General features: G+C 45.2%; 1 protein-coding gene across 39 annotated transcripts in view; it reads right to left on the reverse strand.

The window, feature by feature from the left end:
* TCF7L2 (transcription factor 7 like 2) overlaps nt 1-22,716 on the reverse strand; it is a 192,289-nt gene that overhangs the window by 17,019 nt on the left and 152,554 nt on the right. For 32 of the 39 annotated variants that reach the window (XM_074339028.1, XM_074339027.1, XM_074339032.1 and 29 more), the window contains 3 exons: nt 9,153-9,285; nt 6,829-6,931; nt 4,713-4,799 (listed from right to left, as the gene is read on the reverse strand). In XM_074339028.1, the coding sequence (XP_074195129.1) occupies nt 4,713-4,799; nt 6,829-6,931; nt 9,153-9,285 (323 nt within the window). Of the gene's footprint in view, nt 1-4,712; nt 4,800-6,828; nt 6,932-9,152; nt 9,286-19,844; nt 19,999-22,716 lie in introns of those variants that run through there. The other 7 variants (XM_074339031.1, XM_074339029.1, XM_074339043.1 and 4 more) reach the window with 2 other exon arrangements.

A 22,716-nucleotide genomic window follows, 5' to 3' on the forward strand; every position in this document is an offset into this window, starting at 1 on the left:
ATCTCAATGTTATATAACACCATGGTGTTCAAAGAAAAGATGTTATTTGGGAACCTGCTGTATACTACTGTAGAGAAAAATAGAGCAAGGGGCATAAACCAAAATGGCAGCCTTCAGGCTCCAACCTGACAAGGTTATGGAAGTAAGCAGATGGGAGTGCTGTCCAGGGGAAGAGGAACCCAGATGAAGCCAACTGCTGCTTTTTTAATAAATAAAAAACAAAACAGTTCCATGTACCACCCAGGAAATGACAACCTACTCTTTAGGAAGCCACTTCTGGTGGGGAGGTGCTAATGAGGATTTATCACGACAGTTGTTACAAAAGGATCCTGTATTTATTTACAAGGTTTTTCCTATAGGTTGATTGGAGATGAAAAGTTTCCATTCAACCAAAATAATGTAACAAATTTTAAGTTGAAAAATGATGAAACATTAAAATAGTAGTTGACTCTGTATCGATCAACAGAGAAAATACCAATGAGGACGGCAGATTTTTGATGGGGACCTGGAGTCACAGTGGACACTTGACTCAGAAATTCCACCCTGATGTGGCCCTCTCCTGCCTCTGCCTTTACAAATGTAAAACTATCAAAGTTTGGTAACAATTACATAATTTTCAAATAAAAATCAGGTGAGCCCTTTTAGGGTTTTTTAAAAAAGGAAGAGAAACACCCTATGAGGGAGGGGGGGAGAGAAAGAGTATATGAATGAATATGAGAATAAGAGAAAGAAACCAAACAACCTCCATCCCCTGCCCCCTGAAAAAATGGAAAGCAAACCCCTGGGAGGCACTTGGGCTCCCAAGTTACACCCTGTTCCTTCCAACTGCTCAAAGACCTCTGAGGAAACCTAAGTTAAGAATATGTGTTCTTGGAAGCCCTTGGGTGAAGGGGTGGGTGGAGTGGCAGCTTTTACTGTGAATTTTAAAGGCTTGGCATTCCTCAAATACATACGTTCCATTCCTGTTGAATGAGAATATGTGTACAGACATATGGGGGGGTGAAGGGGAGATGTGAACAAACCCTGTCCATGTGTGTGAGTGAGTGTGTGTGCGTGCGTGCGAGAGAGAGAGAGAGAGAGAGAGAGAGAGAGAGAGACCAAGACCAAATACTACAGAGAGACAACCCAGTTTGAGTACACTTTGTGGGGTGGGGAAAAATTTCCAGTGCAGCCATTCATGAAGAATGAACCTCCAAGTTCATATACTTGTATATCGGAAAAACGTATTGCAGAAAAAGAGACTGTGTGTGTGGGGTGGGGGGAGTGGGGTGGGGGGGTGCTATATGCATAACTTCCTTAAGAAATTCCTTTCCGCAGACAACTGTTTCATGAAATGCAATAAACACCCTAAAAATTCCAAGCAGCTCATTATATACCCCCGTCTGCTATTATGGCTCCAAGCCAGAATATAATGATGAACCTTAACTTGTTAAGGACAACTAATTTTTGTTTCTGGCTGTCTCAGGGGCTTCTCACTTACTCACTCTCACTTTACTTCACTGTTGACACGTTTCTGTTAACTGGATGTCATCTGCCGGCCTTGATTTTATGCACAAGCAGTAGGATGCATTTTCCTGTGCAACAATCCGGCTTTGAGTTGCATTAGGTTTGTCATTATTCTCTCATTTTCCCCGTTGCACTTGTAACATTTCATCTCTCCCTGCCTTATTTTTTGTGAGCCACGGTGCACCCACATTATGGTTTATACATGATCTCTCTCCCTTTGAAGCCGGCAGATTTCAGAGCCCGCTCTCGTCAGGAGAAGAGCCTTGCACCAATTTAGCAGGCTGAGGGCCCGGAGCTCCAACATCTCAATCTAAAGGGGGTCACAGGGTGGCACAAGTGAGTGTCAGCAAGAGCTGTTTAATTGCCAATCTAGGCTTCTCCATGGTGTTTAAAGTATAATGACCCATCACTTAATTCTGAGAAGTCCTGGCCCTGCTGCTGAATAGAATGAATATCAAAGGGTGTTCTGGAACAGGGCAAGCTGCCTACATTTCCTATAACTGCCATAAGTATAATAGACCTATACTTCTGTCGCCCCATTACCACAATAATGTATTTAATTTGCTGTGTACGCTTTGTAACTAGCTACCTTTCATAAGGCCTACCTGGGGAATCACCGCCTCCCCCTGCACCTGGAGTCCCCAACCTTTCTTCCCATCCCCCCCTCTGCCCACCTATAAATCACCCACTAACCTTCTAATGATAATTCAATCAATAAGCTTAACCTCAATCCCTATCCTACAATTACTTCACCACTTTTAACCTCTGGAATGCACCAAATAAACAAACATGAAAAGCAATCAGGTGCACATTATATAAATGCTGGGATGGAGAGTGAGCTGTGGGTTAGAAGCTGCTCAGAAGCTGCTCTCCTCCTGAGAGACTCCCCATTCGGTCCCATGCTTTGCGAGGCTGTGATGATATTATTTAATGAATACGTCCTTCCTCTTCTCACTGGAGAAGAGAACACACAAGCATTCTCCTCTCTAACCAATGCTGGTGTGGATGTGGAAACTGACATGCTTTATCACATGTGGGAAATGGATCTTGATAACTGCAGGCTATATATGACATAATTACAGGTGTTAGATATGTTACAGTTTGTTTTCCTTAATGAATGTGGTTCTTATTCTTCCCCCCACCGAAATCACTGCTTTGTAAGTTGGCCTGTCATTCCAACCCTTCCTCTGGTCTTCGGTACCCATGTTGGCCACAGAGATTGAGGCAAGAGGCTGGGGGGGGGGGGGGGGGGGCAGCATCCTTGCCATGTAATGCATGCTAACTGAATCATATGCCATCATCAACATGGATTAGTTGTTGCAGCCCGTCAGGAAAGTCTAAACCTCCACCGATTTAATTAACTTGACTGAAAATCAGATGAACAGAAAATAAAACTATCATTAGGAGCAATTAGTGACTACTTAAACATACTGCTGCCAACCAGTTTGTAAATAAACTAGCAGTCACTGAAAAATTAGCCAGAATTAATTACAGGGAGGAAAAGGGGATTAGGAAAATCGAGGGACACACATGTGGGTATATGCGTGCATGTTGTATATGTAGTTATATGCTTAAGGATATATGAATGTTTATATGCACATGATTTTTTTTTTTTTTAACTCTCAAAGATTCAGAGTTCCACAGGCTATGTGGTAGCTACCAGCCATGTGTGGTTACTGAGTACTTGAAACGTGGCCAGTCCAAACTGAGATATGCTGTTAAGTACAAAATACACATCAGATTTCAAAAACTAAGCACAAAAAAAGAATGTAAAATCTCATTCACAGTAACATTACAGGGATAACATGTCAGAATGATAATATTTTGACTATAGTGGGTTGAATATATCACTAAAAAATAATTTCGCCTATTATCTTTTTTTAACTTTTGCTAAATTTGGCTATCAGAAAATTTAAAATTCCATGTATGGCTCAGCTTGTATTTCTATTGGACAGTGATACTTTAGAGAGGGGTGTCCTTGCTTCCTGATGCTGAAGAATCTGAGTTTGAAAAGACCAATAACCTTTCCTCAAATTCTTCTTCATATAATAATAAAATTACCTCTACCCTTTCCCTCCTTATCCAGTATAGGGCAACAGGGAAACAACACTTTAAAGAACTCTGCATGTTCTAACTACTTCTTCCTGCCTTCTTAAACTCCTATTAAAAAAAAATGCTGGGCCGGCCCAGTGGCTCAGTCAGTTGGAGCTCCGTGCTCCTAACTCCTAAAGCTGCCGGTTCGATTCCCACATGGGCCAGTGAGCTCTCAACCACAAGGTTGCCGGTTCAGTTCCTTGAGTCCCGCAAGGGATGGTGGGCTCCGCCCCCTGCAACTAAGATTGAACATGGCACCTTGAGCTGAGCTGCCTCCCAGATGATTCAGTTGGTTGGAGCACAAACTCTCAACCACAAGGTTGTCAGTTCAATTCCGCAAGGGATGGTGGGCAGCGCCTCCTGCAACTAAGATTGAACACGGCACCTTGAGCTAAGCTGCCGCTAAGCTCCCAGATGGCTCGGTTGGAGCGCGTCCTGTCAACCACAAGGTTGTGGGTTCGATTCCTGCAAGGGATGGTGGGCTGCACCCCCTGCAACTAGCAACGGTAACTGGACCTGGAGCTGAGCTACGCCTTCCACAACTAAGACTGAATGGACAACTTGAAGCTGAACGGCACCCTCCACAACTAACATTGAAAGGACAACAACTTGACTTGGAAAAAAGTCCTGGAAGTACACACTGTTCCCCAATAAAATCTTTAGAAAAAAAAAAAGATGCTGTTCAATTGACTGACTCAAAGATGCAACCTTGAGGGGGCGGCCGGTTGGCTCAGCTGGTTAGAGCGCAGTGCTCAGGATACCAACGTCACCAGTTCGATTCCCACATGGGCCAGTGAGCTGCGCCCTCCACAACTAGATTGAAAACAACGACTTGACTTTGAGTGGCTGGGTCCTGGAAAAACACACTGTTCCCCAATATTTCCCAACTGAAAAAAAATCCCTTATGTTCTTAAAAAAAAAAAAAAATTCTACTTTGAAATTTCGCCATCACCTACCTGGGAAGTTCAGGATAATTTTTCAGTAGGAGGAAAGTCTAATGCTATATGCGTCTTACACCATTAGAACCACATGTGCCTGGATGGCCTGGGAGCAATCTAGAGAACTTTCTGAGAAGTCACCCTTAGTTGAAGGCCCCGGTTCTTGGAACTCACCTGGACATGGAAGCGTTGACAGTCAGAGCTGTGGGATAGGGGTGACGGAATCCTCCTGTCGTGATTGGGTACACTGGCTGACCTTGCCTACAAAGAGGGGGTTACAAAGTGAGAGAGTGCACACAAGGGGAGGGGGGAGAGAAAAAGAAGAAAAAGGAGAAGTTCACTCTGCACAGTAAGCTTTATTCTCATTTGATCAGAACAAAAATCTTGGGGATTGTACAGGAAGGATCAAAGGGAAGAAACACAGAACAATTTGAATGCCATAAATCTGATAGGAATGGCTAATTAAATTTTATAACCTCTGCTTATGTCAATAGAGACCCTCTCCCCAAGCTGAAACTAGGTGTTTTGTTGTAATAATTAAAGGCGAAGTCTCGCTTGCTTTAATGGAGCCATCACACTAATTGAGGGCTACACATCCAAAGGAAAACAATAATGAATGTAAATTTATACCAAAATAAAGTACAGTGAATCAAAGGACTTCAGTTGCGCTTTGGGCCTCTTTCGGTATTTAGATCTCGGTGAGAAAACATTAAATTAACAGAGCTTAATTTGTAGCCTTTTGTCAAATTAACAAGTGTTGACAAGAGTTACCGGGGGGGAGAGTCCCCAAGAAGAATTGTGGGTAACCAATAGACAATCATACCTCATTACAATAATTAAAAAATACAGCAACATGCAAAATAGCATCCTCATGAAAGACACACAACTTTTTCTGACAGAGGGTTGTCTGAGTTGGCTATTCCTTTTTATCTAGCCTTCAAATATCTCCCCATCAGCTGAATGGGGCAAGTGATGACTGAGAAGTATTTGAGGAATGGCCCCACCTACTGAAGGAAAAAAATGGGACACAAGCTCATGTCCATGGTCCATGTCTACCTTTCCAAACAAAGTTAAGGAGAAAAGAATAAACAGAAACTACACTCGGGGTTGGTATTTAGCAAAGCAACTACATAATGCAGTTGTTTTTTTAAAAAACACAGTGTAGAATCTGTGAAACTAGAGAAATAAGGGTAGAATGGGAGTGTGTGTGTGTGTGTGTGTGTGTGCGCGTGGGGGGGTGGCATGGGGTGGAAATCAATCTAAAATTATATCTTCTTTAAGGTTACGAAAGGCTATCTTTCCAAGACCCAAGTTTGAGCGTTTTACCAGGATTTATTTATACCTGTTAGGATTCAATAAATTGTTCTGTGTTTTAAACAGTAGAGACCACAGATAAACATGCAGAAATATATACACAAAAACAAAATCACAAAACATATCACACACACACATACATACATATATACACACACGGTATGAATATGCATTAAACGCCTTTCTACCCTGATTTTCAAAAACACTTCTAAAGTTGTCTAAGGAAGGTTAATGGGTGGTACTATAAAAGCCAGTCGTGGGGATAGGAAGACAAATCACAAAAGGCAGTTGGATGAGGTGTGCACTGCTGGGAGCTGGGGCTGGTATCCGGAAGGCCTCACATGCTGGAGTGAGAGTCTGGCAGCCCCACGACACCCCTCATAATTCAGTGAAGCATGTTTAACAGGCAGAATGTCAGAGAGATGCTCGTTTAATAACATGGAGCTTCTCAAGAGACAAAACTTTCCACTGTTGGTATCAACCTTGGAGTCATGGTCGCGACGGGGTTGAGGTTGTGGGTTGTGAGAGAATGACTCCCATTCCCAGTCCTGGGTTTCAACAATGGGTCGTGACTGCTGTCCCTCCGCTGCTGGCTCAACCCAAGGGCAGGATTTCAGGTTGGGCTGCCACCAGCAGAGGTGCCATGACCAGTTTCACTGGGCAGACGCCCTCAGTGCCTTCTGGACTCCCTCAGTACCTTAGGGCACCTTAGTTCACTGAGAGGAACCGAGAGGTTTGGGGAACCACAGGTTCAGAACACTAAGTATCAATACCCCTTCCCTACATCATCCATCCAGTGGCTACTGACTGGCCCACTCTCCCACAGGGCATCTCAGCAAGGAATCTTTCCCCCATGACTCCCAATGACCTCCCTCACCAACCCTGTCTTCTGAAACACATGCATACATGCACAGAATAAATCATAAACATGCCCATGTAAGAAACAAAAAGGAAATTAAAAAATGGAACTCCTTACTGTGGTACTAACCATCCTAGCGGATGGGGGATTTGTCCTACGGTGCCGGGCGACAGTGGGTAATACGGAGATATGTCTGGAGGGTGCGGAGGCCGTGGGATTCCTGAGAGAAGAAACAGCATTTTAGGTACAACGGAGGGAAAGAAGGAAAGAGAAACTGTCTGGAGATGGGAACAGGGAACGTGTGAAGGGAGACATCCTCCTGTAATCCTAGCAAGAGGTCCTTTTTGCAATTATGAGCGTAAGAGTTGTCGGTAAATTTCATCTCTTAATCCCTCCACCCCAGTTTGAATAATTGGTTTGTCTCATTCTAGATGGATCGGTACACTAGGTAAACAGAGAAAGACTCAGAAAATGCCATCCTGGGTATTTCTGCCTCATGTGATTGGTGTGATTATTTGAATTAAAAAAAAAAAAAAAATCTAAAGGGTTTGGCACATAGTACATGATCAAGTGGCATTAATTCCCCTTGCCTTCACAACTTAGCTCTTCACTCTCTTTAATTCTAATGACTTGCCTGCATGAGAGTTACTTTGGTTTCTGACATACTTTCTGTGTTACGGCTTCTGGAAAGGTTACCCTTGCCGTCTTTTAAAAAAGTTAACTCCTCTAGAATGTCTCCACCTCAGCCTAGAAGATGAGCTGTAGGGGAAATTCACCAGATCCCACGGCATCTTATACAAGAGAGAATCTGACCTGAGCAGACAAGATGTTGGAGGCCTGGTATACTCACTTCAAAAACTAATTCTCTAGAGGACAGAGTCACTGGTGTGAGTTAACCCCACCTGCTGATGTGTCACGGGGCTAAGGGCCTGCACAAGACACAGAGGGCTCAGCCCTGAAGGTCCATGCCACAGGAGCATTTATTTATTCCACGAGAGCACATCCAGCAATCAATGCTTAGAAAGGAAGAGTGCTGGAGTGATTCTGACACTGAGGAGCTGACGTAGGAGCTGACGGGGGGAAGCCAAATGAACAATACCACAGAATGAAAGCAGTATTGAAGGGCATGAGCTGAGTATTCGTGGATTAGAACTATTACATTTAAAAAAAAAATTCATTCAGGAAGCTTTTAATCTGTAAATTAATTCTCCCTGGGTGACATTTTCATGCAGACATTGCTTTCTCTCTATTACAAAAACCAAACAGATTTAGTTGGGCTTGGACCCTACACCACGCCATTCGCACACTTGAAAGAATGTTCGCAGAGGAAAAGTAAACAGTCCGCAGACGTTAATCATATGTTTTACGATAACCATTTAAAAGCTATTCCCTGTACTACCATTATTTAAATGAGACGTTGATGCTGCCATTCACTCGTGGAGCCTGGGGCCGGCTGGCGGCCCCCTCTAGCCATCCGAGCGCCAGGCTCAGTCCCCCATGAGCACAAAGGGGGCTCAGAGGCTGGTAAAAACCAGCTAATGTGTGGCTTCATTCAGGGGCAGCAAAAGCCGCCTGAGCAGGCAGTCTACGTCAGCCCAACACCAAACAATTCCCTCTGACAAAGTGATATGGAATAGTCATTTAAAATCCATCCTTCTAATTAACTAACTGGAAAGAGAAACCCCAGCCAGTACAGCGCCCAGCCTGAAAGATACACCCTGGCCTTAGCTGTTCTCCCAAGACCACCCCACCATGAGCTGGGGCTGTCTGCTTGTTTTAAATCTTGTTGTAGGTTCTTTCTTTTCCCTTTGGGGAAAAAGCAGTCAGTGAGCACATAGGATGGAAAGAAGGGGACGAGGCTGAAAGAGATGGCAACTTCTGTCTGAGATCCTATTGGTTGTTGTATAATGTAATGAGGAAGCCCTGGGAGCTCAGTTTTCACATCTGTAAAATGGGCTTGATAACACCTAGGATATTGTAGGGGAGGAAGGACCCAAATAAATCAGCACCGATGTGGTCTCTTGAGGCTGCAGCAACAGGTCATCATTAAGTGACTGGAGTCCCTTAGCCACCAAGGGAACCAGGGCTTCGAGGAGGCATGCTGTTAGGGCTTATACTCCCAAGGAGCTGAGAAGGAGGCTATGCGATGCTTCCAAAACTGTTACTGCCTCCAAGTCTGTTTGAGGCTCTTGGAATTATAAGCTACTCCTGAAAAAACACTGAATGATGCATAGCCAGGTTCCCACGACAGCCCCACCACCACCCCCTTCCAGGGGTACCTGGAGCTCTAGAGATCTTCAGCTCGACAAATGGACTTGCCCGGGAGAGAGAAAACCAGTCCCTCCCCAGAGACCTTTTTCAACACTGAGGAGAGGAACAGGAACCCCTCCCCCACCCCCTCCCCAGCAGGTCCTCTGGTGGCACCAGAACACGCGGCCTACCTGTTTTGGGGTCTACGTCAGCTGGTAAGTGTGGAGGTGGGTTTCCCGGGGTGAAGTGCTCATTGCTGTACGTGATAAGAGGTGTGAGAGGGTGGACATGGTGAGGGTGCTGCACAACTGGCACTTTGTTCGACTGTGGGGAGGAAAAGAACAGAGACACCATCAAGCAGGGTCCTCAGCAGCACAGGGCCCGTGGGTTCCCAACCACACCCGCCCACCTGGGTGTCCTAAGATGCACTCAATTCCGCACAGCCCTGCTGCCCCAATGCACAGGGCTGCCCCAATCCACATAGGAAAACTAACAGTTGTGAGACAGCTCCCTGGGTAGGTAGGCTTCAGCTTCTACCACTGAGCCTGGTTTTAAAACACCTTCTCCACCACCACTCCATCATGGAGCCCAAGAGTTTGCACTATTCCCTTCAGCAAGTAAATCAGAAGTGGGTACTTGAATCTCCCAGGTCTACTGCGTTCCTGCATGGGGGGGGGGGGGGGGGGAGAGAGAATCTCCTACCCCAGGGCCCCACCAGAGGGACCTTCAGGAGGCAGGCAGGCTTGGAAAACCTTTAGATGCAAGAAACCTGGTGGGGCCCAAACCCCGCCCACCCAGACTTCTTATCCATCCATCATCATCTCCTCCCCCCCCCCCCCTTGAACCAGCAGGCGAGCTACAATCCTTTACAGAGAGCATGGATGAAAAGCCCCACTTCAGATCTGGTTGGGGGTGTGAACTTTACCAGAAAGCTCTAAATTGCTAAGCAAGCACCTGCATATTTTATGCAGATTACAGCAGCCCTGATTCATTAGGAATTTCATTAGGAAGTCATCGGGGAACTCTAATAAATTAACTGGATGATGATGAATTGGGCTAATAAAAGGTATACATTTTAGAAACGGGCAGTTCCAGTAATCAAAGTCCAGGGGTTTTTATGTTTGGAAAGGGTGGATAGGCGGAGAGAAGCAGGGGAAAAAAGAAAAGCATTTTTAAGATTTTTCTAGTTGGCATGACCAGACCTCCCCAAATTATTCTTGTCTCCTTACCGCGCCCCACCACTCTCAGCCCACCCCACCCCCCCCCCACTATACGATGCTATTACAACTTAGCCCAGCAAGATCACAAAGAAAAAAAATTAAGCTGAAACAAGCGAACTACTGGGCCATTTACTGAGAGTAATCCAATTGCAAAAAACCCTATTCCCAATAGAGGATTTTCACTAAAATCCTACAACAGGGACATTTAACCAGATTAGGTACCAGGGAAGATAAAGAGGCTAGTATTAGATGATGAATGGATTAGAGTCAAGTTTCATTTCAGAACGTGTCTTCATTTCCTTTTATTACTTTTAGGAAGGCACAACTTGCATTAACATCAAGGAATTGCATTAAAAGAAAAGAAGTGAGGTCCTCGCGCTGCCCACTAGCGCCTCTGGAGTTCAGGCCCCACCACACAGTTAGTTCTCCACACGTTTTTCTCCCTGTCCTTTTCTTTCACTAGGTGAGGAAGCGGTATAACATGGAAAGAGTATTTTACCACAGTTAGTTGTGGGGAAGGCATCTTTAAAAGGTGCTGCTAATTCTTTCAAGAGTATATTTGGGAAAAAAAAATATGGCCTTGATGCTGCAGACAAAAACGACACGCCAAAGTCAGGCTTCCCACAATCCTGTTTAATGATACCTTAACAACAGGACGCTTTTTGGAGAATGAGGGCAGCTACTTGCTCATAGGAGCCTTGCATGATGAGTTATCATTTTGCAATTAAAGCGCTGAAGTTAAAAGCACCAAAGCAGAGGAAGAAGCTTTGGGACCCAAAACACATCCTTAGTCAGCAGCCATGAAGGCCTGGGCAGGCCAAAGTCAGCAGAGTGAAGGGCTGCCCCAAGGCTAGTGCCAGCATCTTATGAACACACACGGAAGATTCTTTTAGGGGATCATTTCTGTTTAAGCAGCTTGAGAAGTAACCAACAAATAAGTTCCCACTGTGTGCTGGTGTGAAGGAAAAGAGAAAGGGAGAGGGAAGGAGAGGGGGGGACAGACAGAGTCAGATAAAGTAGAGACCATTCGGAGAAAAGGAAAGTGATTGCTGCCGCCTTCCAGAAGTTTTCTATTTGGTTGGAAAGATACACACCCGCTGAAATGAAAGAAAGCAGACCAGTCCCAGACAGTTTAAATTAAGTGTATAAAAACTGTGGGACTAGTGGGAAGACGATAACCCAGAGGAGGGAAGACTGGCACTAGAGGTTGAAGGGCTTTCAGGGAATGGGACTGCCACACACAATGGAAGGGGGAAGTGTACAAACCCATGATGGGAGTAAGGGGCTGGGCGTGGGCAGTGACATTTGCAACTCAACCCGGGATGAGTGAAGCATCTCTCAGGATGCTTATCACAAATTCAGATCCGCAATCCTAGGAAATCGCTCAGTAGGGGGCCGACTGAGTAGGTCTGGGCACAGGACCTGGGCATCTTGGGTGTGCCAACTGAGTGTCAGGTGGCTCTTCTGTTCAGCTATGACCCTGTGACCAGAGAGCCACACAGGCATAGGCATAAGCGAGCACAAAGGTTCTAAGACACCTGAGTCCTAATCATTAATCAGGTCCTAACCCTTAAGAGAATCCATGGAAAGGGCTTAGCACAAACCCCATTACAAGGTAAGCACAAGAATGGTGCTTTATTATTGTTGTTAGTGATGTTAGGAAGGAGTTGCCTGATGGCATGGGTTTGTCTGCAGTACAGAAGCACAAATTCCACAGCTGTCTTCCAAGGAAGACTAATCGGAAATGAGGGCAGAACCTTCTTTACTTGTCTGGCAAAGGATGAAGACAGTATTTGGGCAACACTGGAGTTTACTGGGTGTGTGTAGAATTTAGATACATGTATGAAGGCAATTCCAACAGAAGTTGGGCACTGGTCCTGGCTGCCCTTGTCCTGACATTATTTTGCACACCTGAGCCTAGCCAATAGGTTTGCTCCTGTTCAGTCAAAGATTCATAGCATGGGGGTGGGGTGAAGGGGATGTGAAGTTTTAACTGCTGCCTGGCTTTGGAGGGAAAAGGGGCATGGCTCTTTTCTGATCATGGCTGCACGTCAGACAGGTCCCTATGAAACAATACCACACATCTCTCTTGGTTGACTGGTTCCCAAGCCAAGGGGCGGGGGGTGCAGTCAGTCCTGCAGGAACCAGGGTCTAATTGTTTCTGCCATCCAACCTGCGGGTACCTGGGTTGCTTTTACAGTGGGAGGATGTTCTCAAAAATGCCCACGTCTCTCTCTCTCATATTCAGAACCCCTTTCTTCCTATGTCCCATCATGCCTGCTGCTGGGGTCATGTATGCACCTTTTTTGGTCCTACTTTAGTTAAGTTCCTTAAGGAAAAGGACTATCTTCTAGAAGCCCATGTCCCCTGTCACGCCCAGCATGGCGGAGTGGTGAGCACCATCTCATAAACTGCCTAAGAACCATCCAATTGCAACTGCGAGCATTACAAGAAGAGGAGAGAGCCGGCCTCACAGATTCATCTCACTCAGTAAATGGCAGAGCTCTTTAAATGGAGTTTACGCAGAATCAGCGAACAGAGCTGGGTGAGCCTTCAGAAACCATCCAGGCTAATTGTTACCACCGTGCCTTACAAATGGTTTGGGGGCCCACTGCATGTACATCATGACCAAGAGTGAATCTGTAATTCAAGAGAAAGACCAGGTTTACAGTCTACTTCCCCAGTCTCACTGTGTGACCTCTCTCAGGCCTTCGCTTCTGTCTCTGTGAACTCCAGGTGAGAAGTGTTGTCTACCTCATAGGGTTGTTGTGAAAATTAGGACAGCATGCCTGCAAGTGTTTAGCACAGTGGCTGGCATGTAGCTACACATGCAACGCAAAGGAAGCTTTGGGAAATACCACCCAATGAATACTACTGGTGAGTGCACAATGAAGACGGGGTTCGCTACCCTTCCAGTGTCTTCTAATTAAATTGACAGGGGGCGACGCGGCCGCAGATTTCACATTCCTTACTGCAGAGGTAAGGATGTTTGCTGTGGGGCAAGAGTATATGGATGTTTTCTGGCCAGTCTCCCTCAGGCATGCCTTTCTTAAAAACGTGATATTCAATTCGTTAAGGTATTTAATATCTCTTTTGAAAGAAGTCACTTTATTATGCTAATTAAGAGTGCCACAGAAGAGTTGAATGGTAAATAAAAATAAGTCACGATGACCAAGGTCCTTCCAGAATCAGGGCGAGGGCCTTGAAGGTAGGAGCTGACATAAATGAAACACAAAACCACTCAAATAGGAAATGCCCCATAGACTTTTCCTTCTTCTCTTCCACAAGCTCCCACTTCTTTCAACATGTCTTTAAGGATTGGGTTCAACACTGTGCCACCCTAAGAAAATTCAGATGTGAGAAGCCCGTTTCTCACAGACCACCTTCCAGAAATGCACCCAGCAAGTCTAAATTAAAGCCACGGTCTGTACCGGGAGTGTCAGTGGGACCAACCGTCTGAAACGTGCATCTTTCTTCCCCCTTTTATCTTTTTACAGATGGATCCAGCGTTCAAGGCAAAACAAGTACAATATAAAACCAGGTGTCTTTTGGGGGAACTGCTTTATCTAAAATATTAAATGTGGCTTCAAGACGATGTGGGGAGACAAAAATCATTACTTCCAGTGACAGCTAACTAACATTTAAGGTCGTGGTGGTGGCAGTCCTGGGAAGCTGCAGGGGAAGCATAAGTTACTGGTATTTAACTCTTTAAGAATATGATGAACGTTAGGAATCCCTGAGCCACGAAAAAAGCAAACTTCCATGAAGTATTCCCCATCACAGTTGCCCATACACACCCCACCATCAGCACCTAAAACTCACTCGTGGAATCACCTAGAACCCCTGCCTAGATTAACTGAGGGGAGGGCGGGGAAAAGAGCACTGAGCTACTGTTGCTAATGCTCCCTGGTCAGCAGCAAAACAGCTCACCACTGCCACCATTCAGTGGAGCCTGGGCTCTGTACCAGCGTGTGCTGGGTATGACACACGCAATCTACCAAGTTCTCACAGCAAACCTATGAAGTAGTACAATCTGTCATTAGTTGCACAGAGCAGATGAGAAAATCTATCCTGAGTCACGGGCCTCAGGCAGGTGGTGTTTCCAGGCCTTGTACCCTCACCCGCTTGACTCCCCACCCGTCCTGTGACTGCAGAGACTGGCACTGGGTTGGGGTTCATTGTCATGCTGATGGAGTGAGCTGCACCCCATAAGCCTAGCCCGGGCCAACCTTCCCAACTGGATACAGATGCTTCGGGACTCACAGTGGGAACTGTCCCCCACCTACCAGTCTCTGGAACCTAGACGAGTTTCAGCAAACAATGTCTCCTCTACCCGCACCCAAACACCCCAAATTAGGAGTGGCTTTAGGCTCCCTGCCTCCGCCAGGACACCCTTGCCATAGGGCATCAAGTATCTTTACAAGGGGTTTTACAGCCTGTGGCTGATCATGGGAGGTAGGGGTGCAGAGACATGTAATGAGATGTTTCTGCTTCTGCAATAGAGACACAAGAATACGAGGCCAGGTCGGGTCCTGGTGATAGAAACACATACGTGGTCAGTTCACGCTGACCAGAAACTACAAGAAAGTCAGCTAATAAACCAAACCCATTAAACTGTGTACACAATATCTATTTAAAAGGAACCCAAATCCTTTTCTGATTTTAAATCATTCAGGCTTCATGCTTTCTACCTGGAGAAGTGGCTGTTACGCAAAGCCAAGCCTTCCCGCTTCTGTTCATTAAGCTCCATGGGTTTTGAGCACTGAATAGTTAAATTATAAAGAAAGGTCCTTTAACAGCCCTCAAAGCACACAAAGCTTGTCCACCCCAAGTATTCATCCAACTACAGTGGGGGTGGGGGTGGGGGCCCTGTGGCTGACCTCTGACCTCTCGAGAACCCTTAAGCCTAGTGTTCTATAACTTGGCCATGCCACCCTCATCGTCCGAAGGCTGCCCATGACTGGGAACCAGGCAAGTGAAAGATTGATGCAGGCACTTCTAGATCCCCCTGCTAGCCCTCCTCTAACCCCAACCCCTCAACCTTCTGTAACTGTGGGGAACCCAAAGGGAATGAAAGCTTGCCATTCACCTCACAACCTATTAATCAACAGACGCTGAAAACAAATAGAGCCATTGCTAGCCCTGCCTCTCCTCCGGCCCTCCTCTTCAATGCTCCCCTATTGCTCTCCCTTTCTGTGGAAGAAAAATGGGGCCAGAAAGTGCCTTTACGAGTCCAGCACAATAAAACAAAAGCAGCACAGAGGAGCATTTGTCAGCCTTCTCCCCTCCCCAGGGCGGCTGCACAAGGTCTTCAGTGGGCTTAGGTTACCGCCCTCCCAGGGTCTGAAATTGGCATCAGGAAGGGGCACCATTCACTCTAGGTTTACATAAAAAATGGGTTTACGGCTTATCTCTAATGCCTCTTTCCACATGCGCTTACTATAGCTGCACCAAGGCCAATGGCAACTGGCAAAGCATTAACAGATGTTGTACGTCACTGGAGCCACGGAGTGCTGGTGAAGAGGAGGGGCTGGTGATGAACTAGGGGCTGTTTCTTACGCACCAACAAGCCCTTGGTGACTCAAGCAGTCCTATTTTTTTCAGACTATGTGCCAGAGGGTGTTGGAATGGTCAGCAAAGGTAGGCCTCCTACCTCATCAACCCATTGCCCCAACAATTAGCAACCACTTCAGCCGCTCGCACCACTTCAAGGAGACACAGAGAGCAAGCTGGATCCAAACCTGCACACACAGTCCCAGCCCAACTTACAGGTGAACATCTGGCTGTTGTATATTGCAAACCTCCTGCATACACAGAGGAAAGGGTGGCAGGTGGACTTCTACCTTTGGCCAAATGGGTTTCTTTAATCATTTTTCCCTCTCCCCTCATGCCTATCAGAAACCCAGCCAGTGAGGACCCATCTAGGGCAGTGGCCGGGGTCCATGCATGGTTGAACGCTGCTCCTTTCTAAGGCCTTACCCCCAGCTAACGGAACATTATTCCCTGGACAAGACTTCTACTGGTAATTACAGCACTGCCTGTGGAAAATAATAAATAAAAAAGAGAAGGCTTCAGTGGGTTCGAGTTTTGCTTGGAGAAATAAGGTGGTTAAGAGAAAGGAAGTACGCCTGTGGGATGCTGGAAACAAATACCTACCCTGCAACTTTAGCACACAGCCGACATCCCCTGCCCAGGGTACTGTGGCATCATGGGGACACAAAGCTGCAGTCATATCGTCTGCAGCCAATGAGAGTCTGACATTTGGGGTGCTGCTTATCAATGGCTGACTCCCCCCATCCCAATCAAATGCATTTGGACAGTAAGAAGAAGAGAGAAGATTCTCCCTGCCATCTATAAAATTCTGCCGACTCACAGTTTCTCATGTACTCACACAGGCATTAAAATTCTTCTTGCAACGAAATGAATCAACAGGGCAGGCAGGGAGAGAATAAATGTGTAGTCAATTTTCATCCAAATTCTCACACACACACATGCATATACATAGAACTAACTCAAACCATCCTAAGCCTATGGACGTTATTTTCCTTCCTCTTCCATAATACAACAACCCAGATGGTAACACACCAAACATGACAGTCGAGCATTACGGGTCTAAGGTGCCAAATTCAGCTCTTCTTCATGACCTTTCCTTAATCCCCAAAAAGGAGGAAGGGAGGGGGGGCTGGAGGTGTGTGTGTGTGTGGGGGGGGGTGGCAGCACACGGAGGGGAACATTTAAACCTGGAAAATAAAGATGTGCTCCAGCTGCTTGGCTTTGTGAAGCGCAGCCAAAGCCCAGCCCAGCAAAGCTGTGCATTCACAGGCTCTTGAACAATTACTTCCAGTTAAGTTCATTAAACATAATTTATTTCCACTCATTCTCATTTATTTTCCAATAAAAAGAAAGTATCCTATTGTGCTCTCCCCACTCCCTCCAACTACCCTTTAAAGCACTTGCAGGCTGAAGTCTTGGCCAGCCCAGTCCAGGTTCGCTCCTGACCAGAGAGGTCCCAGGGTTTTCTTCTAGCCTGTCTCCCTCCCAGAGCAATGCCACAGCATCCCGGAGGTCGGTGAGGGGGTGTGGCAGTGCCACCAGGTTCTTTAACTGTCCTCATCCTCCACTAGGTCTCAGAGATGAAGAACCAGCCACTTCACTCCTAAGAAATTTTCAGGAACCTGCAATCTCCACCTTCCCGAAATATATTTCTCTACTACTTGGAAATTAAATGATTGGCATTAACATAATCAATCTTGTTACGTGTCCGAATGTGCAGAAAATGTTTGGGAACTGGGTAAGAGGGTACGGACGGCTGTTTCTAGGAGAGCAGATTTTCAAAACAGTGCCAGGAATAAAACTAACCTATTCCAAATGAAGAAATCCAAACGCTTAAATTGAAAACAACTTTTTAAAAATAATGATTTCCAGGCCAGCCCCCCCAACCCGAAACACAACAACCCCAAATCTACAGAATCCTAAATATAATGGAAAGGAAATCACCAATTTTGATTTAGAGTAAGTTGTAAGTATATAATGGTTATTACATCCTGGGGATTTCAAGAAAGAGTGAACAAAATCTGATCCCACCTTTCTAATTTATATACAATGAAAAGTTGTATAAAAATGCCTTTACTTTTTCTTATACACCCTGTGCCTAACTTCTGAATCTAAACCGTATTTGAAATGCAATGCCTGCCACATGGAGTCTGAGAAAAACTCAAGACACAGCTGTTTCTTGAGAAAATGGGTAAATTTCTCCCTAGAAAAGAGCGGTAAACTGGAAGGAGGAATGACGGTCTTCACGTGGCCCAACAGTCACAAATGCCCAAACTCTGGATTCCGCAGGAATTCAGCAAAGACAGACTGAAATGAGACAATGCAAAGGCGGAAGTGCATTGTTCTGCTCTATTTTGCCGTTAGTGTGGCATGCTTTCACCGGCTCTGCAGCTTCCATACATGATACACGTGGGAAGGATACAGAGTGGCAATGGGGCAGGGAGGACGCTATTGCTGCTCCCTCGGCTCCCAGGCTGATTTGGAAGTTTAAGGGAACAAGGGAATGACCTAGGCAAAGTTCAATTTTTTAAAAATCCTCAAATGTGTGCAGAAGTATGTAATCTGGAGGGCATATCAGGATTTCATCACATTCCAAAATATTGCAAAAGGAAAGAATTCCATTACATAGCTCAGCCGGGCCCCCCACCAACCCCAAACCACAAAGGGGAGGTTTTCCTAAAAATATAAGGTTGCAGGCTCTGTTGCTTCCAGAAAATGCCGATGCAGCAGCCTGTTGTGACAATACAAAGATCATGATATCTGTATCACTGCAGTCGGGAATCTACCCTTTCAAAGCAACTCCCTTCCTCTACGACATCAAGAATGGAGATTTAACCGTCACCAAAGCAGCACCCAAGTAATTTGAGGAAACTGAAGAGTTGCAACCTTTCAGGAATCTTGAAAACAGGAGACTGTGCTGGGAAGGAAATGTCAGCAACACAACTCATACATTTGCAGTCTCTTCCCCACAATTCTTCCCAGTTTACACAATCATACACTGAACTGGAAAGCTGCACAGAACCAGAAAGGAAAACCAAGACATACTATCTACCACTTTGTGTTTTAAAAGGACATATAGGATTTATCATGATTTTGAAAACATGAGGACTCCATTACTGTCTGTAGTACATTTCACTTCTTCCCTAAAACAGCGAAATCGAAGAACTGACTGACTACTGCATGTTTCTGTTTGGCCATTCAACAACAACAAAATAATAATCAAAGTCATAACAAAGATAATTAAGGAATCACCTCCAAATTCAAGAGAGCACCCTTACAGCTTGTGGCAAAGGGTTTGACCCAACAGTTCAACATAGTGCAATGTACCCTAAACTCAAAATTGGTATTGAAAAGGGCCTTCTTCCTAACCATTAACAGCATAGTGGGCTGTCATCAGCCTATTGCTCACGTTTCCAAAACACATTTTATATTAAGTTTAGAAAATACAAACACCACAAGCAAGACTGTAGCCCTAAAAAGGCCGGCATCTAAATTTGGAGATCGAAAATAAATACAACTAAAGACAGAGCAACAGAAAGTTAGCATTAAATATGAAACCAAAATACACAGTTTACACAAGCGCTGCTACTGTAAAAGCCTTATTGCTCAAAAAGCGTTTCGAGCTTCGAAAAAGTACTCTCCTCTCTGAGGCAATGTCATTTTTCCTTCTCTTTCTTCCAATGGGGCCCACCCTGATGGGTGAAAGAAGAAACATTTATTTGTTAGAAGAAACCCCCAAACCCCACCACCCCTTTCCAGATTCCAGCTTACGCACACTTGGGGAGCCAGCTCTGCGATGCTATATAACTGTTAAGGATTGGGATGAAAGTCAGGCTTTCTCTCCACCCCATCTTTTTTTTAACCCTTTCTCCCCCTCCCCCAAAAAACGGCTATGAAAAGTACATCGTGAAAGGGCACAGCTTGAGTTGACCATTTATTCTCGTTTTGTTTTTCTTTCCCACCATATGAATTTAAAAAAAAAAAGAAAGCGAAAAAAAAAGCACAGAGGTTTAATGGTCAAGACCATAGCAAGGACACGGACACGAATGAACAGACACACACACACACACACACACACACACACACACACACACACACACCACTACTCACCCAGCAATTCAAATTGAGGTGCCAACCGCCCAACTGCTGGAAAAGAGAGAACCCGGAGGCCACTGTGCCCCCCTTCCCACTCAAATCTTCCATTCCCACTAAAATTGCATCCCTAGGGTACATAATAGCTTTGGTTTTCTTTCTCTCCACCTCAAAAAAAAAAAAAAAACTTTCTCTGTACCTTCAAGATGGGACTGGGCCAGCTTTTTTTCTCCTCCCTTACTGCTTTTCTCACTTTTCTTCTTCCTCCCTGCTTCCCCTCCCTTTATCCCTTTCTCTTAAAGAGCCGGAAAAAAGCATCTTAAAAGATGGGGATGGCTCCAAGTTTCTCCCCTGGTAAGCCCCAAACGCTTAGTTCTCACATTGCCTCTCATTTATTCTGTTAATCCTTCCCCTTCTACATACATCCCTCCAAAACCAAAACAAAAAAATAAAAACATAACAAAAAGAAACCTAATAATCTAGTTCAACTGGTTGCAAATTAAATCTTTTTTTAAAAATGTTTTTAATGAAAAAACTCCTTCTAGTTTCTCATTTTTACCACTACAAAATCCGTAAAGAAAGGGGGAAGGCCCATTTTCCCCAGCCAGCTCAGGGCACCTAAGCAAAGTCCCCTCCCTCACCCGTTACCTTGGGCAGCAGGGACAGAGCTACCGCTAAGAGTAGCTAAGAAATTACGGTCAGCCATGAGGGAAAATGATCAACCGTGTACAGTAGGCAGGCACTTTATCTGCAAGATTGTCAAATCCCTCAAAACAAATTTCTTAGGGAGAGGGCTGCGATGAGAGGGGGAGGGAGGAAAAAAGTATATTTTCTTGTCACAGTGACACGGGAGTGACACTTGGTAGGGCCTTGCCTGCCATACACACACACCCTCTTTTCATTCCAGGTAAGAGAGTGTGCCTGAAAGAGCCTCCACTGACCTCTCTGGAAGCAGAAGGATGTAAGCTTCCTGTGTTCACTGGCATTCCATTAGTCAGTACGCTAAGTCGCTTTTTGACTGTTTTGTAAGCTTTCCCCAAAAAGAGAGACAGAGAGAGAGAGAGAGAGAGAGAGAGAGAGAGAGAGAGAGAGAGAAAGCGCGCGCAAAGGGGTGCAAAGGCTATTTCCTGAACCCTACGAATGCGACTTACTTTTCCTGGGTCTCTCATAGGATCCAGAGCCAGGGACGTACATGTGGGTTTAACTTAATTGGAGTTGAGAGACTTAGACAGACATCACAGCCTGAAAGAGTCCAATTTTACATGAAGGAGGGGAGTGTGGGAAGGTGGCTGCTCCAGGAGGGGTTAAAGACAGAAGAAACTTGAAGAGGACAAAACTCTGCCCAGAGTGTTAAATCATTTCACCCTCTTCAAAAGCAAACACACACTCCGATTTGCATGCAGGTAAGAAAACACCCCTGCTGCCCCAAGGGATCCTGGACCTGACTTGCTTGAAGCAAGACCAGTGGCAAAGGTTTGGTTTTTTCTGGCAGCCGGGCACCTAACATAGAGGAGATAGTCTTAATTTACTGACCGATTGCCCAGCTGTTTATCTCCAAACCCACCACAGGACTGTTGTCATGACATTGGTCTTTAAGCAATTGGTTAATACACCGGACAAGTAAATTACCACCACCACCACCCCCCACACACACAGGGCTAGGAGAGCTTAAAGACAACAAAAAAGTGAGAATTCTTAATTTTCTTCTTTTCTTCTTCTTTTTAAAAATACTGCTCCGTGGCCCCTCTTCCTGGACTTATCCGGCCTTCCTGTGTAAGTGTCTGACAGCAATCTTTAAGGCCCTTAATACCAAAACAAAACCTGCCATTTCCCTTTACATGGTGGTAACAAAAGCATCGAGCCTCTAGTATGACAAGTAAAAAGCCCCAACCACGCAGCCCCCTAATTGCCTTCCCTCCCTCCATTCAGGGGACGACCACACTCTGCCAGCTGCTTTTGTCACACATGCAATTTCTTAAGTAAACTGCAAGTTCCCTCCTCACTGATGGACAGCTCCCAATCACTCAGCAACAATAACTTATAAAGTACAGCCAACAGGATGGGCAAATTTGGCTCAAATTTATTTTCTGGTTTTCTCAAAAGACAAGAATGAAAACAGCATGATGAGCCAACACGTTCCAGACAGAGCTCCTCTTCCTTAACCAGAACAGGGAAATCTCGTGAATTTCTTCAAACTAACTCCTAAGAAACTGCTTCCGGATATTTGCTGTCCCATCGCTCCGTTCCCAGGGGACCCCAATTTGTCAGATGTACACCCACACTGAGAATATTTCCACAAAAAATCAGAAGGTGATCATGCTGCAAAGTTCTGTGGGATTTTAAAAAAATCTTAAGAGAGAGTGAATGAGAGAGAGAGAGAGAGAGAGAGAGAGAGAGAGAGAGAGAGAGAGATTCCATTCCGTTTAGCATAAAATTACAATCATGTGGAGAAAAAAATAAAGGCAACGGGGGACTCACTGTTCTCATTCACATCATCAACAAAGTTTTGTTTTTTTTAAATAAAGAAGTTTGAGATGGGAGGAAGGGGGAAGTGGGGTCTTGGACTGAAAACCTATGAAAGTAGAAAAATGCAGACCTTTTAGAAAAATATTTGGGGGATCGATAGGGTGGAGGGAAGCCAGGAAGGGTGGAGCGTTTGTGACTAACTTAGTGGGGGAAGAAAAGAAACGAAACCCCATCCCCAAATACTTCTTAGTTCAACAATAATAATAAAGCAGGTTTGTACAGTCACAGCCTAAAAGTTCGGAATAAAAAAGTATTGTCATTTTCTTTTTTTCGTTGATTTTTAAAAAGGGAGTTAAAAAAACACACCAAAACGACCTACTCCATCGGGGACCTTACCAGTCAAGGGACATCAATCTTAAAGTTA

This window comes from Rhinolophus sinicus, linkage group LG07, assembly GCF_036562045.2.
Source record: "Rhinolophus sinicus isolate RSC01 linkage group LG07, ASM3656204v1, whole genome shotgun sequence".
Classification (NCBI taxonomy): domain Eukaryota; kingdom Metazoa; phylum Chordata; class Mammalia; order Chiroptera; family Rhinolophidae; genus Rhinolophus; species Rhinolophus sinicus.